This window comes from Ahaetulla prasina, chromosome 2 (assembly GCF_028640845.1).
Source record: "Ahaetulla prasina isolate Xishuangbanna chromosome 2, ASM2864084v1, whole genome shotgun sequence".
Taxonomy (NCBI): Eukaryota; Metazoa; Chordata; class Lepidosauria; order Squamata; family Colubridae; genus Ahaetulla; species Ahaetulla prasina.
In genome coordinates, this window is record NC_080540.1 from 79399113 (window position 1) to 79418572 (window position 19460).

A 19460-nucleotide genomic window follows, 5' to 3' on the forward strand; every position below is an offset into this window, starting at 1 on the left:
CTTCAGACTTCAGTTAAAGTGCCAGCCAAAACTGTATCAGTAGGATATATATACTGTCCTATACAGTGGTGGGTTTAAACATTTTTACTACCGGTTCTGTGGGTGTGGCTTGGTGGGTGTGGCATGGCTTGGTGGGCGTCGCAGGGGAAGGGTACTGTAAAATCTCCATTCCCTCCCCAGTCCAGGGGAAGGTTACTGCAAAATCCCCATTTCCTCCCAATCAGCTGGGACTTGGGAGGAAGAGAATAGATGGGGGCAGGGACAGTCAGAATTTTTACTACCAGTTCTCGGAACTACTCAAAATTTCCGCTACCGGTTCTCCAGAACTGGTCAGAAGCTGCTGAAACCCACCTCTGGTCCTATACTGTCAATTCCTATTCTGCTTCTATAGCCTTTCTCCTGCTTTCCCACCCCCCAGATGGTGGCACCCTGATTTTGGGTGCATAAAACATGTTCACCAGTGGTGGGTTGCTCCTGGTTCGGTCCGGTTCTATAGAACCAGTAGTAAAACCGGTGGGAGGCTCAGCCCACCCGCCACAACATTATTATTGGTGATCTGCACATGTAGAGAGGCTTCTGCGCATGCGCAGAAGTACACGTGCTCCCATTGTGAACCGGTAATAAAGGTGAATAGAACCCACCCCTGATGTTCACCATTGGTCAGAACCCTTGGCATTGCTATTCATCCCCATGAAGAAACACATTAATTTTAGCGGTATAAGAGAAATGCTAGTTCACAATCTGTAATATTTCAGAATAGATGTTGATGAGCTGAAGATTCCAAAAACAAATGCAAAGATAAGAAAAAATACTTGAAAGCTAATACTATAAAGCAGAATTAAAGGAACCGACATGCTCCAGAAACGATTAAATATAAAATATACTTTTCAGAAAGGGGAAGTAGTTTCTGCAAGGATCAGAGGGAGGGGGGAATGTCAGCTTGATGAAAGCAACATTGCAATATTACAATGCAATTCCCTTTCATTTTGCATATGAAGAAAACAACAGAATTCTACAGTATTCATTGTATCCATTAATAATGGAACAAGTTGTATGGCTTCAGCTATGAAAAAACAGATTTGGGCGAGATATAACATTCTAACTAAAACGCAGTAAATGAATGCAAGGTGACTTGACCAATTTCTTGACAAGACTGAACAAATATCTAACTTTGGTCCTTATGTTTCTGCCTGATAGCAGAACCTCAAAATAGCTTTTCTCTTTTCCTACAGGGTAAAGCACCCCAACATTCTACAACTGGTGGATGTATATGTTACCCGGAAAGAGTATTTCCTCTTCCTGGAGCTGTAAGTAGGTGTTGCGTGAATCTACACACCTAAAATGACCCATTGGGTTCTCTTTTCATGCTGCCAGAGCCATAGCATTATGATGCTAAGCCTTGCCCTTCCCTCTCCCCATCCCAAAATACAGCATGGTTTCTCAGGCGCTTATCAGAAATTCTTTAAATGTTCATGACACCATCTAAAAGGGGAGAGGGAACCTTCCTTCTCATTATACTATAATTTCTTTTTTCTGCAGGAAAAGGCCATCACTCAGTCGTACTGTTTTTGGTTTTTCTGGGGGGGGGCACCCCTTTCTGATTCAATCCCTGGCATCTTTAAATAATGCTGGGAAAGATTCTATTGTGATGACAATTAACATATACCAAATCAGATGGATTTAGACAAAGGAGGCTATTTGGTTCTATTCTCTATTGTAAAGCTAATTTGTAGGGATGTGGAATGAGAAAGCCGTTTTTTTCAGCTAGATCCATTGTTGCTTATAATACTAGTTGGCATTCACTAGTATTTTGGTTATCCAATTTCCCTCTTGCTTTTGTCTGTTTCCGTATTTATAGGGCCACTGGTCGAGAGGTATTTGATTGGATCTTGGACCAAGGGTACTACTCCGAGCGTGACACTAGTAATGTCATCAGGCAGGTCTTGGAGGCTGTGGCATACCTGCATTCACTGAAGATCGTACACAGGAATCTCAAGGCAAGTCGGATCATCTCCGTCTAGCCTGTATCTCTTGTTGGTGCTACATTCTTGGCCCATGTACACTTCCTTCTATTTATAAATTGATTTAAGCAATCGCAATGTCTTTTTTTTTTTTATTGAAAAAGTTTTACAAAATTTCCCCCTTTCCCCCTCCCCTCCCTTCACAAACCCCTCCCCCACTTCCTGGAACAAACACAAGGTATAGTAAAAATAAAGCAAACATATACTAAGAATTTTTCCTTCCTAACTAAATTATAATCCTACAATTCTCATCAATTCCTAACTTCCCTCTAAACAATCAAAAATAATACATCCTAATCATTCAAAGGCAGTCTGATAACTCTTAGTCTGATATCTGTTTTGAATATAGTCAATCCATTTTTTCCATTCACTTAAATATCTTTCTTGCATATTGTCTTTCAAAAAGGCTGAGATTTTTGCCATCTCAGCCAAATTGGCAATTTTCAACAATGTCTTCATTTTCTTCTCTCCCACCCCCCCCCCCCAAATTTCAGAAAGACACCCTATGTATGATGCTATATATGCCTACGGTAGTTGAAGGAATGGATAGAAACATCCATTTCAAATATCATGCCTTTTACTCTTCCCAGAAGCTTGAAGTGATTGTGTGGATGTATAAGCATGCATTGTGTGATTGTGTGGATGTATAAGCATGCATTGTGTGATTGTGTGGATGTATAAGCATGCACTAACACATATATCTAGAAGGAAATAATGCTCCCATTCAGCAGTTTTATCCTCTTGCCTTAATTCCGTCATCCATATATGCATTCTCTTTTCAACTGTTTCTGCAGCTAGAAAATTTAGTATATTACAACCGCCTGAAGAATTCTAAGATTGTGATCAGTGACTTTCACCTAGCCAAGTTGGAGAATGGGCTCATCAAAGAACCTTGTGGAACTCCTGAATATCTAGGTAAGAAACAGCATAGGAATCAGGGCAATATTACAATGAATAAACTATAGGAAAAGAAAATAACCTTCCTGTATCTAGTCATAGACCTATTTCCAACCAGATGCCTATAAAAAACTCATAAGCATAAAACTCCTTCCCTGTTTATTGGTCTATAGCAATTTACATATATGTATTACTTTCTGCCGTGCTGTTTGACCACGAGTTCCCCATTTTTAACATAGATATTTTGTGCAGAGAGGAAAAACTGTAATCTTTGATAGTGTCGCATGCCAGTGACAAGCACTGTGGTCCCTACAGATTCTTTCAGTGGGAATGCAGCCTGTGACACAAAAATATTTTCCTAAATATGGTTGATTCTCAGTGCAAATGATATTTTTCAACATAGGGAGCAACTTCCATATATTCCAAACCATTATGCACAGAAATTTACGCATATACTATGGTTCAATTATATACACTCAAAGGAGCAACTTGTAAGCTGTAATAAAGGGAGAGAAGATTTAAGTGCAAATGACTCCTAACATGGATTTTAAATATTTATAAAATAATTAACTGCTTAAGGACACGTAATCACAATTCCACAAAATGTTTATATATGGAAACTTAAAATACCACAAAGGAAGTTTTTAAAGCACCTTCTTCATTATGCTCATTCTATAAATTCTCACAATAACATTTTGAAATAGAATTAAGAGCACAATGCCAAAGCATTCTGTATTTAACTCTGCCAAGATACATTTCCTGAAATGTTATCTACTGAAATTGTGACTGTAATGTGTTCAGAGAAACATGTGCCTGTCCTCTGGATAGTCCTCATCTTCTACAATTGTCCTTTCAGCACCTGAAGTGGTGGGGCGCCAACGATATGGGCGGCCTGTGGACTGCTGGGCTATTGGTGTGATCATGTATATTCTGTAAGTAAAGGGGGATCATACTGTTGATGGGGAGGGAAAGGAGGAAGGTCCAAACATAGAATGGACATCAGGAGAAAAATATGGCTGCAGAAAAAGCAGTAGAAAGTTCTTATGTAATAAGTCTGCACGTGTATGCTACAGCAGCTGAGCCTTTCCCAAATGTACTGGGATTGCAGTTTTTAGAATTACCAATGAGTAGCTACAATTCTACATTGACCATGCTGGCTGGGAATTTGAAGAGGAATATTCATAATCTGAACTCCTGTTTTTACACTGTAGCTTGTCGGGAAACCCACCCTTCTATGAGGAAATGGATGAGGATGATTATGAGAATCATGACAAGAACCTATTTCGCAAGATCTTGGCTGGAGACTATGAATTTGATCCTCCTTATTGGGATGATATCTCACAGGCAGGTAAGGCTGTGAGAGTGATGGAGGCAAGAAAAAGAAGTTGCACACTGTAACCCGAAATGTTACAGGCAAATACAAGTTCACTGAGCTTCTTAACTCAGCCTTCCCAATCATTGCGTCCTCTTGAATATAATTTCCATTACTCCCAAATCACTACCTTTCTGGCAATTTTTAACAGAAAGATTGTGACTTCCCAAGGCTGTTTTTTATATACTAAAAGAAGTCAGTCATACTAAATTACTTCTGTGTAGTATCTGTTTTGGGCTGAAAGACACACATAATTTTTTTTATGAACTGGTAGTCCTTTCAAAATTTCTGTGTTGCAAAACCATTGCAGCATTGCTGTGACCTTCACTCCCACTAATGGCATTTAAAAGTAATCTTCCTTCTTTTTTTCCCCTTTAGCTAAGGACCTAGTAGCCCGTTTGATGGAGGTGGATCAAGACCAGAGAATTACAGCAGAAGAAGCTATCTCTCATGAATGGTGAGAGCCGTATAGTTGCTCCATAAGGAAAAAAGAGTTCTAAAGACAAGTACACAATGCCAAGAAACATGGACAGGGACAATATAAAGTCACTTCTCCATGTTCAAAAGAAACAGCTCAAGATGTTCAGATTTCATAACGTTTACAATTTAAATTGTTTTGTACTAAGAGCTAATTGCTGCCTCTAGCCTTCCTATTCAGGACCTACAATCTAGGCCAGGGGTCTCCAACCTTGGCAACTTTAAGACTTGTGAACTTCAACTTCAGAAGTCTTAAAGTTGCCAAGGTTGGAGACCCCTGATCTAGGCCAGTAAGCAAAGCAAAGCAAGACATTTAGACTAAGGAAGTACAGTGATGAAGTGACATAACTAACTGTTGTTGTTTTTTTCTTTTGTCCCTAGGATTTCTGGCAATGCAGCTTCAGACAAGAATATAAAAGATGGCGTATGTGCTCAGATTGAAAAGAACTTTGCCAGGGCAAAATGGAAGGTAATATATTTCTAGCAAAGGCCCCTCTATTGCAAAGCTTATGTCAGCTTTATTCTGAATGTGAGGAAATGCATCCAGAACTTTTTCTTTCAGTCTCTATGAAAATCTGTGTTGGTTTTCTTTCAGAGGGCTAAATCTAGATAAAAGAATTAGACTTCACCACAGATAAATAAAAAATCAAAATAACTGTCTATTTCTCACAATAATTATAATAGCTGGACAATACAGGTCGTCTTTGACTTACAACAGTTCATTTAGTGACCGTTCAAACTTACAGCATTGCTGAAAAAAAGAGACTTATGACCGTTTTTCATACTTACAACCATTGCAGCATACCTGTAGTGACCTGATCAAAATTCAGATACTTGGCAACTGGTTCATATTTATGACAACCCTTTCGCAATCTTCTGACAAGTCAATGGGGAATCCAGATTCACTTAACAACCAAGTTACTGAATTAAGAACTGCACAATTGTGGCAAGAAAGGTCATAAAATGAAGCAAAGCTCATTTAACAAGTCTTTCACTTAGCAACATAAATTTTGGGCTCAATTGTGATTGTAAGTTGAGGACCAGCTGTAGTGTGATAATGTATAATGGAAAGCTATAGTTTGATTAGCTGGAACCGCCTAGTTGACTTTGGCTGATCTGGAAAAGCTAAGCAGGTTCAAACGTCCTTAGGATCTGATCAGAGATTATTAAGAAATACCAGGTTTGAACCCTGCTGAAAAGGATCTACATATTCTGCCCATCTAGAATATTCTGCAAGTGCAGCTCTACAATATTTTCCACAGCTTTCTGCAAAAAGAGGTTAGAGAATAGTGTCTAGAAAATCCTTGTGTTATGGTACCAATGTTCTAAAGACTATTAGGTTCAAGAATGCTGGAATTTTGGGAACTTTACCCAATAATTATTAGTTAATTATTTATTTATTTATTAATGAACTAATTGATAATTTAGATAAATATATATTTTACCTGTTTTTATAGCTTTTAACATTTTCAATAATAATATTTATTGTTTTAGTTTTGTTGTACACTTGCAGTTGTACCCAGAATCACTTATTTGTGAGATGGACAGCTAAATAAATTAGATAAATAAAATAAAATATATTGCATTTCACAGCTTAACTTCTATATCACAAAGTGCAGTACAAACATGCAGCCTTGAAGTTATGACAGGAAATGCTAAACATTTTTAATAGAATATAGATTATCAAGTTGATGTCAATTCTTAGCAACTACAGATATAGTCATTATAGCAATAACACTTAGACTTTACTGCCCTCTCTAAGTGGTTTAAAGAGTCAGTCTATTGCCCCCAACAATCTGGGTCCTCATTTTACCGACCTCAGAAGGATGGAAGGCTGAGACAACCTTGAGCCTGGTGAGATTCAATCTGCCAAATTGCAGGCAGCCGGCAGTCAGCAGAAGTAGCCTGCATTACTGCATTCTAACCACTGTACCACTGCAGCTCCTAAGTCATTATAGCTATATTTTTCATAATATACCCAAAATATTATTATTTGAGCCAGATCATTTATGCCTAAAATAAGAACACTGAATTGATTTTTCCCCCATGATTCATTTGCTTGTTTTCTTGGCCACCTATGGCATTCTTAGGAGTCTCGTCCAATATCAAAATTCAAAAGCATCAATATTCTTTCTAACACTCAAAGTTCTTTAAAGTGCAACTTTCACACGATTACAATATTACAGGAAAAAGCATTGCCCACATTGTTCCATATAGGCAAGCCATGGCATCTGAATATGATCTGCCTAATGACTGGCTGGGTAGGGGTGGCTAAGTTGTTGGGTGATTGGGTGAGCCTCCCCAGGCTCCTTAGGGCCACAACAGGAAGCAGTTGTTGGAGCTAAGCAGCCACTATGAGAAAGAGTTGGCAAAACAGCTCAGTTCAAATTGGATCTGACCAAGAAGGAGACTCAGCAGAAGCACCTCACTGAGGACTAGGAGCATAGGCTTTCCAAGCAGAGGGAAGACCTGCGGGAGTGCAAGGCCAGATACTGGCACCTGGAGGCTCAGCGAGCTGAGATGGTCAGCCAGTTCCAGGCCATGAGGCAGTCCCACTGAAACAAGGCCCTCTGGCTCTTCGCCACCAGTGGCACTTCCTTCTAGCCCTCCTCCAATTGAAATTTCTGCCCCCCTGCAACCCACACAAAAAGACCCCAAAGGGGGAGACTCTCTCAAAACCATTCATTGCATGGCCCAAGGGCCATAGTTTGAGGACCCCTGATTTAAATGCAAATAATTTTTCTGCAGACCACCAAAACATTCTCGCAGACCACCAGTGGTCCACGGACCACCAGTTGGTGACCGCTGTTGTAGACTGATTTTTTTTCCTAATCATGAAAGCAACGTTGCTCCTTCTTTGTTTTTATGTTCTGAATAGCAAACGGTATGATTTTCTGAGTAAAAATGTAAATCTCACTCCTTTCAATTTGTTGGTGCCAAAGATGTCAATTATAGCTGATCCATTTCATCTTTCATTGTATTGAGGTTTCCCATGTTTGTGCTTATGTTCAGTGGTGGGATTCAGCCAGTTCGCACCACTTCGGGAGAATCGGTTGTTAACTTTCTGAGCAGTTTGGTAAACTGATGGTTGGAAGGAATCATTAGGGCAGAGAACCGGTTGTTAAATTACTTGAATCTTACCACTGTTTATGTTCCATGTTTTCATATGTAATTCTTTCCAGCTTCTGATTTTCTTTTTTTTCCTTCTTCTTCTTTTCCTTTTTTTGAATGGCAACCTCAGCCATTCATACAATCTGAAAATTTTGATCTAAAAGAGTCATAAAATACCAGTTGTATTCTGGAAGATCCTCAGCTCTTCCTCAATAGTATGTTGAGTACCATCCCATTTGAGGGGCCCATCAATCTGCATTACATAAACTGTCCCTTTATCGTGTCTATCAGGGATGAAATGTAAAATTTGTTACTACTGATTCTGTGGGCGTGGCTTGGTGGGTGGGTGTGGCCAACTTTTTTTTTTTTTACTTTTAAAAGTATTTTTTCTACAACCTCTTTGCCAAAGAGGTTGTTTAAAAAATGCTTTTAAAAGCCTCTGATGATCAGGCAACTCAGCTGGGATCGCCAGAGGAGCCTTTTAAAAGCTTCTAAAGGGTTCTGACGATCCCAGCTGAGTTGCCTGATCACCAGAACCCTTTAAAAGCATTTTTTTTACAGTCTCCTCGGCCAAAAAGGTTGTAGAAAAAATGTTTTTAAAGGGTTCTGGCAATCCCAGCTGAGTTGCCTGATTACCAGGACCCTTTAAAAGCATTTTAAGGGTTCTGATAATCCCAGCTGAGCCGTGCGACATCAGAGGCTTTTTTTTTTGTTTTAAAAGCATTTTTTGGGCCAAAGAAAAGATGCTTTTAAAAGTTAAAAAAAACAACCTCTAATGATCGTGCAGCTCAGCTGGGCATTGGGGGTGGGCAAGGATTTTTGCTACCGGTTCTCTGAACCACCTGCCACCATTGCTACCGAATTGTGTGATCCAGTCCAAACCGGGAGCATTTCACCCCGATGTCTACCCATGTGGTTTCCTTGGCAAAATACAGAAATCATTTAGTTTTGCCTTCTCCCATGATTATTATCCACATTTTAATTGTTTTCCTCTGTTATCACATTAAAAATAAAAATAAAAATTGCAACCTGCTGGGGGATACATCCAAGATTTTCAGGAATCATATGTAATTCTGGAGTCTACTCTCTTTTACTTTTTTAAACAAGGCATTCATATTTTACATCAATTCATTAACCACTGGGATAATTTCTGAAGAGAATATTCCTTGGAAATTACTGATGTCATAGACATTGTACAAAACTTTCTAAAATAAATTGTTTCTCACCTGAATGGTATGAAGAATATATTGGTAGATCAAGCATTTTTATTAGCCTACTACTGATAAAATACTAATACTTCTTATATTACAAATATGCATTTAAGTATTTTATAGTAATTGCATGTTCCATATACACTGATTTCTCACTATGCCTCGTCTGATTTTTATTAACCTCAATAAATCAATGTCTTTAATCTCTCTATTAATATTAATTTTCCTGTCTCTTTCGTTTATGGGTTTAAAAATGGCACGATTAAAAAACAGTATCTAAAAAACTTAAATTGAATGACAGCCATAAATTGCCATTTCTAAAGACTGCTACTTGGATTAATCACCATCAGTTAAAGTACAAATCACGATTCATTAGTCGTACCTTTTATTTGCTTTCTGATGCTTTTACCCTTGAGGATCTATTATAAACGCATTCTTTTCTCAAGTGTTTATCTGCAGTCACGGACCCTGACAGTACATTTAAAAATAAAATGTGGAACTTCCAATGTGAATACATCAAGGTTACTTTTTTTAAAAAGCCAAGAGGTCTGTGGGATTGTGTATTCTGAACTGGGTTTATGAAACATTAAGGAGACATTAGATCTCAAAACCATGTTTCTCCTGGCAACCCACAGAAAGCTGTCCGAGTGACCACAATGATGAAGAGACTCCGAGCTCCAGAACACACAGATGCAGCCAAGCCAGCCCCTCCCACTGCTGCCACAACAGATGGTGCTGCTACGACACAGCCCAACAACACCCCACAGGCTAAACCTGAAGCAGATAACACAGCTCCAACAACTGAAGCTGCCCGGGTGGCCACAATGGTATCAGTCCCTGCAGAAGAAAACCCAGAGGGAAAACCATCCACAGCTCCAGCAACTAAAGCAGAAACCTCAACAATGACATCACCAGGTCCAGCGACATGCAACGGGGAAGGAACCACTGCCCCCAGTGCCACCCCCGAGTCCTGGAATGAGGAGACTGGCTGAGTCAGAGAGGAGCCAAGCAGGGGCAGGATTGTACCTCTCTGTGTTGTATCTCTCTTGTAAATAATCACCGGCATGGTCCCGCCAATGTCCTGGCTTCCCAATCATTCCCTCTGTGTGTGGCTGTCAGTTTGTCTCACTCTGTGTTTCTCGAGCAGATTTTCTATTTTTTATGTGACACAATCCAAAGTGATCCTGATGGGCTCCAATAAACAGATGCTGTGGAGGCCCAAACCACTGCATGAAATTCTCTCGTTTCTCTCCCCCCTTTGTCCTTTTCTTCTCTTGCTTTCTTTTTCTTTGTGGATTTTCTTTGTTTTGTAAGTACAACTGTCCTAAAGGTACTTTTATTTATTTTATGCATTCCTGAGACCACTTTCAAGACTGCCATATTCCCAGACATTCAGTCACTCACTCAGTATCCAATTTCTTGGCTCTTTGAGCATCACCAGAAGAAGCTGAGGCAAGCAGATGAAACATAGAAAGCACATTTTTCAGCTGACCCATCTGTTGTACCATAGGGACATAGTAAATCAAAAGTCCTTGCAAAACTGCTAACTTTAATTGGGTATTACATAAGTCCATACAATACCATAGTTACTCAGTAGAAAATATATGTAGAATTTGTATGTTCAGCTGCTATTTAGAACTTCTACTCTGTGTGTGTGTGTGTGTGTGTGTGTGTGTGAGAGAGAGAGAGAGAGAGAGAGAGAGAGAGAGAGTTATTTCATAGATCGATTATGTTAGTCTTTCCTTTGGACAGATGAAATTTTTAATTATCACTTATGAGTAGGCTGATGGAAGGCAGTTATGATATGACTTTAGATTTACTACCTAAGGAAAGAGGATAAGCAATTAAATTGCATGGGTATAGATTATGTAAATCTGGAATACAGAAATCCAGATTATTAGCAATAGTTGTTGGAATAACAGCAACTTTAGGATACATGTAACATGAATTAACGCCAATTAGCATCGCAACAAAGACAGATGGGTCACAACTCGACCAAATTTTACTAATAATTTTCATAGGGGTTCCATCTGAATGAAAATTTATGTAAGCTTTTTTTATGAAAGAATCATAATCACTTGCATACCGGCTGGTCAGTGTTAGGTAGGGAGACCAAATGCAAGTGAGAATGCATTGCTAATATTGCTCTCTACATTTATTGTATGAATGAATAATTTCTGTAATCACAGTTGGGTTTTTTTGCACCTACCTAAATTCCTTCAGTAAACTCCCTTTTTATGACACTGTAATCCCTTAATTCGGGGTAGGGTAGGGGCCACTAGATGGACCTGAATACCTTCAGTGACACAACTTAAATATTTTATTTGGTGGAAATACAGCTTTCTGTGGAACTGAGTTTCAAAAACCAAATTGATGATAGTTTACAGGAGCAGACAACTTTGTAGGGCAGGACATATAAAAGAGAAAAAAAGGGATCAGGAGAAATATGCAGTGTTAGTACAAAAGGTTACACTCGTAAGTGCTGATCACAGAGAAAAACTCCTAAACTGCACCAGACAAAGAACTAATTCGCCACTAGGTAATAGCAAATGAATATGCTCCTTTTCCTTTTTTCTTCATCCTGAAACAGAAACACCATATTCCAAAAATTAATATTCCCAAAAACAGAATAAACATTGCAATTGCGTTTTTGTAATTATTACTATTTCTCATTTAACGCAATATTCAAACCTATTGTGAATTTATATAAAATATTACTAATTTTATACAGAATTCCTGTCCATAAATTAATATTTTTTCAGCTGTAAACAAATGAGTATGGCATGGACATAGCATCTGTCCAAGAGTCTAACAGCTTTGCCCTATGTGTATCATTAAGTCATATTGGCAAACACAGGAACAAGTATACAAAATGTATACATTAGAAAATCTAATAAATTTTGTGATTTTAATGGGGAAAGCATGCTGTTTTTCTCAACAGAGATACTCTGATATTCTTGCAAGCAAAACTGCCCTCTTCAAAACATGTCATTTTTTCTGTTTATCCTAAACCTAATTCATAGGCAAAGAAGAAACTAGAGTTTTGATGATATTTAGCATGTCACACATTTGTGTGACCTCTATCACCAAATCCCATGTCATGGATTTGTTCCTTCTTGGAAGGAGGAATCTAACATTTGGAAGGCGATTTTTAACATTATAAGAAATTGCAAGTGTATGATATAATTTCCCCTTAAAAGTCTTCTCCTAATTTTTAATACATGGGTAGCTTGTGGGCCTTTTTGGCAATACATGGAACGCCTGATTCAGCCCTGAGCATAGAACCAGCATCCTGCACTGTCATTGCTTCTGCTAATTCCAGATGTTTGTTGAGGTCAGTCCCAGAAAACTGGCTTAAGGTTTTTATGCACATTTACCTCTTGAGATGGACCCCGCATGGATTTTAGAATAGAATATATTTTTTTACTGGCCAGGTGTGATTGGACACACAAGGAATTTGTCTTTGGTGCATATGCTCTCATTGTACATAAAAGAAAAGATACGTTTATCAAGAATCATAAGGTACAACACTTATTGATAATCATAGGGAAGAAATAAGCATTCAGGAAACAATATATAAATCGTAAGGATAAAAGCAACAAAGTTACAGTTATACAGTCATAAGTAGAAGGAAAATCCCAAAAAAAATTGGATATCATATTTATTTGTTTGTTTATTTTTCATATTTTTTTACTGCCCACCTCTCTTGGAGAGGGGTTCTAGGTGATGTACACTATAATCAATAAAATTAAACATTCAAATCAGAATAAGTTATGATTAAAAGTTTTAAAATGGAAAATTTTCAGAAGGTGAAGAATTCCATAATAGTGATTAACAGCTGTTCATACAGTGGGGGGGGGAGTTCTTATGGGATTGGCCAGCCCCATGGTTGTTTGGGCCTCTGTATCTCCCTCACAAGGCTACACAGCCAAGTTCTGACCTTTTTGAGGAAGGCCAGTGTTCTCCATCTACAGGCAGAATGGGACAACTCGCCACAGCCAACTTGCTGCAGCCTATTCGCCACGGCCAACTCACCATAGGACAATTTGCCATGTCCAACTTGCCACAGGACAACTCACTATGGGACAATTCAACAATTCAATATAATTATTTAAAATAGTTTTTAAAATATTTAAATTTTTGTCATTCACATTTCATTCTGTCTCTCCTTTGGCATCCTTTTTTAAATGATTCTATTCTACTGTTTCTTCGATATTAATGTAACTCTTGTCCAGTGGTGTGTTGTTCCATGGTAAGTTGGCCATGCCAAATTGTCCCACAGCGAGTTGGCTGTGGCGAGTTGGCCATGATGAGTTGGCTGTGGCGAGTTGTCATAGACCCCAAATGGAGCAGACTAGGCTATAGTTCCTGTTGTAGAATTCAATGAAGTCTCAAAATTTTTCCTACTGTAAAATTTAGACAAAATCTGATTCACTTACATAGTATTTATTTACTGAGTTTAAGCATCAAGTTATACCAACATAGAGTTTTTTAGGTTAGCATGTTGTGTGGACCCCATTACTATGCTTTGTAAAATAAGATTCATGGCTTGGCATAACAGAATTAGCCAACTGGGATTTATTCACAAAAACACAGTTTAGTGCCATGTGCAAACCCAATCCTTATGTTTAAAAAAATACAATTCTATAACATCAACCATCTCAAAGTTGTTATGTTTTCATAACACACAATTTCTGAAACCATATTAAAGCATTAGCAGTAACTACTTGGAATTTGATATGTTCATTTGCGAACAAAAACAGGTTCCTAACACCGTATCTCGATTTAGAACTATCTTGATTTCGAACTGAGACAGTACCTCTGGTAATTATTTGGGGTACAGAGATACAAGCTTTGGGGAGCTTGTAATGCCAGAAATTACGTTTCCCAGAAATGTAAGCACCTATTGTACTGTATATGAAAAGCTTAACTCCAAAATAATATTTTTTGTAATGCTGCAGCCAATGGCTGAGAATGTTATGTAACAACCAAGGATCTGCTGGAAGCCGCATGGGCTGATATACAGTGGAAGGAACAGTCCAAAGAAGTCTCACCAGTTTGTCATCTAGGCTTTCATAATGGCATAACCCACCAATAGTCAAGCACTATAAACATTCGTTCCTGCTTCAAGTTAGTTCCTGAGCCCCCATAGGTGTTTCTTTTCTCCGAAAGGAACTGTGAGTGCCATATGACTGCTGAAGTGAGCAGCCAAAATGGTTTTTCTGACTAAAATAATAGCTTTGGAAAAAGAAATGCCTAGAAATTGATCATTTCATTTATGTATGATTTGTGTATAGACACATCTATTATGGCTTCACATTACAGCACTTGAGAAATAAGAGTCTTATGATTTGTCATAGGTATATATCTTCATTTTTTTGGTGTACATATCCATGTCTCCCATTCTCCCTCTCCCTCTCCCTCTCTTTCTCTCTCTTTCTCTCTCTCTCTCTCTCTTTCTCTCTCTCTCTCTCTCTCTCTTTTACAGATGCAGCATTAAAAGACAGCCTTACATCTATGTTGTTATCACCTCTTAGTAAAATATCTAAGGAAAAAACAGGTTATGGTCTTCATTGTTCACTGTAAGACTTGTTAGATGTAAGATTCTTAGATCTGCTGTGGTGTTCTATTGTACACTAGTTCTACCTTTGAATGTGAAACAGAGCTGTTTAACTTATGACAAGTCTCAACATTGGCCCCCTTGTAATAACTACTACCAATATTGACAATGTAACCTACGGTAGACGTCATAATTTGTCCAGTGTGTGACCATTTTGAAAATGAAAATGGTATAGAGTTCTCAGAAATGTACTTCAGCTACTGAACTATAAAATCCTTATTCAAGGCTAAAGCAGTTTCACTATTTTTTCACACAGCTTGTTTCCCATATCTTGAGTGGTTTTATATATATATAATTTTGTATTGAGTAAATATTTATCTTTATTTAGAAAAGTATACACCTGCTTTCTATTCATTATTTTAAAAATGCATTGTAGTATAAACAAAATTGCTGTAAATTAGAGTATAGATTGAGCAATATCTAGTTTGCTGTACATACAGAAATTCATATAAACCCAATCCTCATTTAGATATTTCAAACTGATCAATAATTCTCATTAATTTCAGGGAAGACTGTAAAGGATTTTTAGTTCTATCATCTCCACTTAGTATTATTTAATTGAGCTTTCTTTTAAATAATAGTTAGTGGACTGCTCTGTTAAATAATGAGATATTAGATTGGATTGAATTTCATTTTAAATGGAAATTATTATCTTACACTTGGCTGACTTTAGCATTAGGCTGTTTTGTAGTTTAGATTAGGGCCTGGGCAAGTCAGATAGGAATATATGTATGAATACTGTCGGATCATTTCAAAACAAGAAATATAAGACTTGTGGCATAATACTTTCAGAAGTATGGGTAACTACAGTACCAATTCTCTAAGTTGTACATCCCTTATATATTGCTTAGCAGTGGTGTACCAAGGCTGATTTCAGGTAATAAGGGAGTGCTTTTGAAGACACCAGGTTAGCAGTGGGTGTAGGTTGGCCCACTGCTGCCCACACATGATCAGCTCTTTGAGATCAGCGGTGGCATAGAAACAATGGAGGAAAAAATATTTCTTCAAGTCAACTTTGATTTCTAATGACTACCCTCTAGTGTTTTCTTGGGGAAGGAGTTTGCCCCTTGCATTCTTCTGAGAGAGGGACTGGCCAAGGTCATCCAGCTGGCTTTGTGCCCAAGACGGGATTAGAACTTGCTAGTTACACAATCCCTGCTTAGCATTAATCAATTGCTGGGAGGCTCACTAACTATATGCAAAGATAAGTGTGAGTCCAGCTGTCATTTCTTAATATAAATCTATGTTTAAGAATAACATGAAGTTGTATGCTTACCTTCATCTGAAAGGTAATGGAAGCTGTTTCTATAAAGTTTGCTTATTGCAGATCTATTAAAAGTTTTCCTGTCTCAGGAAAACAAGGGACATCCCATAGATGACGTAGATGCACCCTCATTCCACACAAGGCACATAAAAGGGAGTTTGGTTTTATTGAACACTCTATGGAGTTGACTTCCCCAAGGTAAGGCCTTCTCAGCCACCTGCCAGCCTCAGTTCCTGCCTTCAGTATTTTTCCTTTTTCCTCCTTTCACAAGTAGCTGCATGTTTGTATGTTTGAGTTCAGTCTATGAAATTGTTTTATTTCAACTACAGCCACCCAGAAATTCCTGTGTAATTGCTGCACTGTACCACTGAAAAAATAAAGTCCCTAAAAAGAATAAACTTGAGAGAACTTCTGCTTTTGCACTGTCTGTTTCTGTTTGCATATTATCCAGAGGTGGTATTCAGCCGGTTTGTACCGATTCGCGCAAACTGTTGGCAGAAATTTGGCCAAGGTCGCCGAACCGGTAGCGATGGTTGGCTGACCACACTTCGAACCGGTCGCCGCTCGCTCACCACACCTGCCATGTTCGTCACTGCCATGTTCTTCGCGCATGCACATCCCATTGCCTTTCAAGTCCAATGGGATGCGCATGGGCGTAGAACATGGCAAAGGCAGCAGGTTTTTCCATGACCTTTGGTACTTTTTGGCAGCCTGCGGGAAGGCTTCTCTGCCAGCCGTTTTAAAGCAGCAGCAGCTGGCTGGGGGCCACCAAAAACTCTGGTCAGCTTGCCTTCCGGACTCTGGACCAGCTGCCGTGGAAGGTAAGCAGCCCAAACAAAGAGGCGGTGATGGGGGAGGAAGTGGGGCTAGGAGGGGAAACTGAGGCGACAGGTGAAGGGAGAGTTGGGGTAGATAGATGGAAATTCCAAAAATTTTCCTACCTTTTCCTGTGGACATGTGACTGAGTAGGCGTGGGCATGAGTGATGTCAAGTTGGCCATGCCCACTCAGTCATATTCCCCCCCACCTAGCCATGCCCACAGAACTGGTAGCGAAAATTTTTGAAACCCACCACTGATATTATCCTATGTGTTTCCACTAGTTGGAACATTTCCAAACAGAATTTTGCCCAAAATCCTCTTGCCAAAATGTAATTTCTTCTGAATTTCCACCTCCTTTACAGTTCCAGACTTACTGTTTCCCAACTCCTAGAACAGATTTTCAGGGATACAGAAAACTCCACTGAAAGGGGAAGATCAACAAAAAAATAAAGATAGAGCCACATGTTCTGCATGCTGTGGCATAACTTGCCCCACTAACTGTAAAGGTCATTTCCTCATGACAGAGCCTTCACTGGGTTGCCAAACCACCTCTGAGTCAGCTACTGGATACATGTCACCTTTTGGCATGTCCAGATTGAAAGGGTATTGATATCACAGGAAAGAACAACACTCCCCATCTTCCCCAACCCATAGGTTTGCTGCCACAACACCAAAACCACAGGAGATATTCTAGACACCTGTTCTGGACTTTCCACTGAATACACATGAAAATCTCATGCATACACTTTCATTATTGCAGCATCTAAGCCATGGAAGTGAAATGGGCAGCTGTACCATAGAAGAACCCAGTTTAAAACACTTCTGCTGCCAGTATCCCTGTAAGGGATGTCAGCTGCAAAATCACCTTCCCCATGGAAAGGAAAGTCAGGAGAGCTCTGCAGCCAATGGTCTCATTCGGTATCTGCGGAGCTACTCTCCCAGCATCCTTTACTACAGAAAGAAAACAGGAAGCAGCTGGGGACAAAGGAGCAACATCATCAACATGTGACTTTCTGTAGTTCGCTTGTTATTTACCTGCCCACACGTTTTACTGCCATTTCTTTAATTCAACCCTGTCAAGTTGTCTGTTTCTTCAGCATGTTGTTTTTAATTCACCTATTATTATGTGCAGCATTGCTAATATACATAAAAGCCATCCTGCAGAGGGGGAAAGAACAAAAAAACCCACATAAAATTGGCATAGCTTCTCTGTTTTCTTTCTACAAGGGTAGAAATAACACAAAAAAATGAAAATTCTAGGGAGCAGATAAAACAGCATTTTCTGACGCTTAGAAAGAGGATTCTTGTCCATAAAATCTTATCCTGTGTTACATTTATAAATGTTACATATACTGTTTGGCAGCAAGAAAGTGAATTCTGATAAATAACTTGAAGCTCCTATTTTACAATGAACAGTGAATATTTTATTGCCGCTGAGAAAGAAGCCATACCTATGAATAAATGCAACTAATACCTGCCTTCTGTATATGTTAGTTCCCAGGTTTAAATCGTGGGCCTCTTCTTCAGCCTTTTGGAATCAAGTCACTGGAGAACTGGTAGTGGAAATTTTGAGTAGTTCGGAGAACTGGTAGTAAAAATTCTGACTGGCCCCAACCCCATCTATTCTCTGCCTCCCAAGTCCCAGCTGGGAGGAAATGGAGATTTTGCAATAACCTTCCCCTGGAGTGGGGAGGGAATGGAGATTTTATAGTATCCTTCCTCTGCCACGCCCCCAAGCCACGCCCACCAAGCCACGCCCACCAAGCCACACCCACAGAACTGGTAGTAAAATTTTTGAAACCCACCACTGCATACAATGATAGAGATGAAACTAAAAGGGAGATTTTTCCTCCGTCCCATAATACTAGATTGGCAGTGGAATTAAAATGTATATTTATATAATGCATTAATTAATGGGCTCAGTTACTACAAAATACAGTGACGACCACTGGTTTACAAGGCAATGCAGACAATTTGACTATCACAGATGATACTAGCCTCTACAGATTTATAATGTAAGTTGCCACTGAACATGACTTGTTTGGAAAACGATCCTGGGGAGGGGGGAGACCTCTTACTTTTATGGTATATTGGTGAACTACCCATATTTTTCTAATCATTATAAAACAAAATATTGATTTTTCAGTGCTCTCTGTAATTAGACCAGAGTCTCTTCAATGCACAGATATTTTTAATAACTACATATTTCTAACTGTGTAGAACTGGTAAGAGAACAACAATTATGTAGAAATTTTTTACAGACAATAAAGTAGATTTTTAGAAAGAGATAATGCAAGGAGATTGAAATACAAAAGTATATTCACCTTTTCAAAATTCTTACACTGAAAATTCTTAAAATTTTACAACGCCAAAATTTGGCCCAAACACTTAACACTACATTTTTCTTTAAAATACCAATAGAAACTAAAAATACCTTATGAGGTATATATAAATGTTGTCCACAGTACTCTACTAATTTTAAAAGTCCAGCTCAATTATTATGCAAGACTGATGCCAGATTTCTCTTGGCAATCAGTTGTGTAGATAGTAAATACTCTGCAAACCCATGTTGGATTATAATCCTATACACCAGGGGTGTCCAAACTACGGCCCGCGGGCCAACTGCGGCCCGCGGGTCAGTTTTTATTGGCCCGCAGCAAATTCTCG

At 38.9% G+C, this 19460-nt stretch overlaps 1 protein-coding gene across 1 annotated transcript in view; it reads left to right on the forward strand.

The window, feature by feature from the left end:
* CAMKV (CaM kinase like vesicle associated) overlaps positions 1 to 10325 on the forward strand; it is a 66143-nt gene extending 55818 nt beyond the window's left edge. The window contains exons 4-11 of the mRNA XM_058169288.1: positions 1233 to 1307; positions 1859 to 1997; positions 2816 to 2936; positions 3775 to 3850; positions 4130 to 4266; positions 4669 to 4747; positions 5149 to 5236; positions 9725 to 10325. Coding sequence (XP_058025271.1) covers positions 1233 to 1307; positions 1859 to 1997; positions 2816 to 2936; positions 3775 to 3850; positions 4130 to 4266; positions 4669 to 4747; positions 5149 to 5236; positions 9725 to 10081 — 1072 coding nt within the window. The 3' untranslated portion in view covers positions 10082 to 10325. The remainder of the gene's footprint in view (positions 1 to 1232; positions 1308 to 1858; positions 1998 to 2815; positions 2937 to 3774; positions 3851 to 4129; positions 4267 to 4668; positions 4748 to 5148; positions 5237 to 9724) is intronic.
* Positions 10326 to 19460: the final 9135 nt, after the last annotated feature.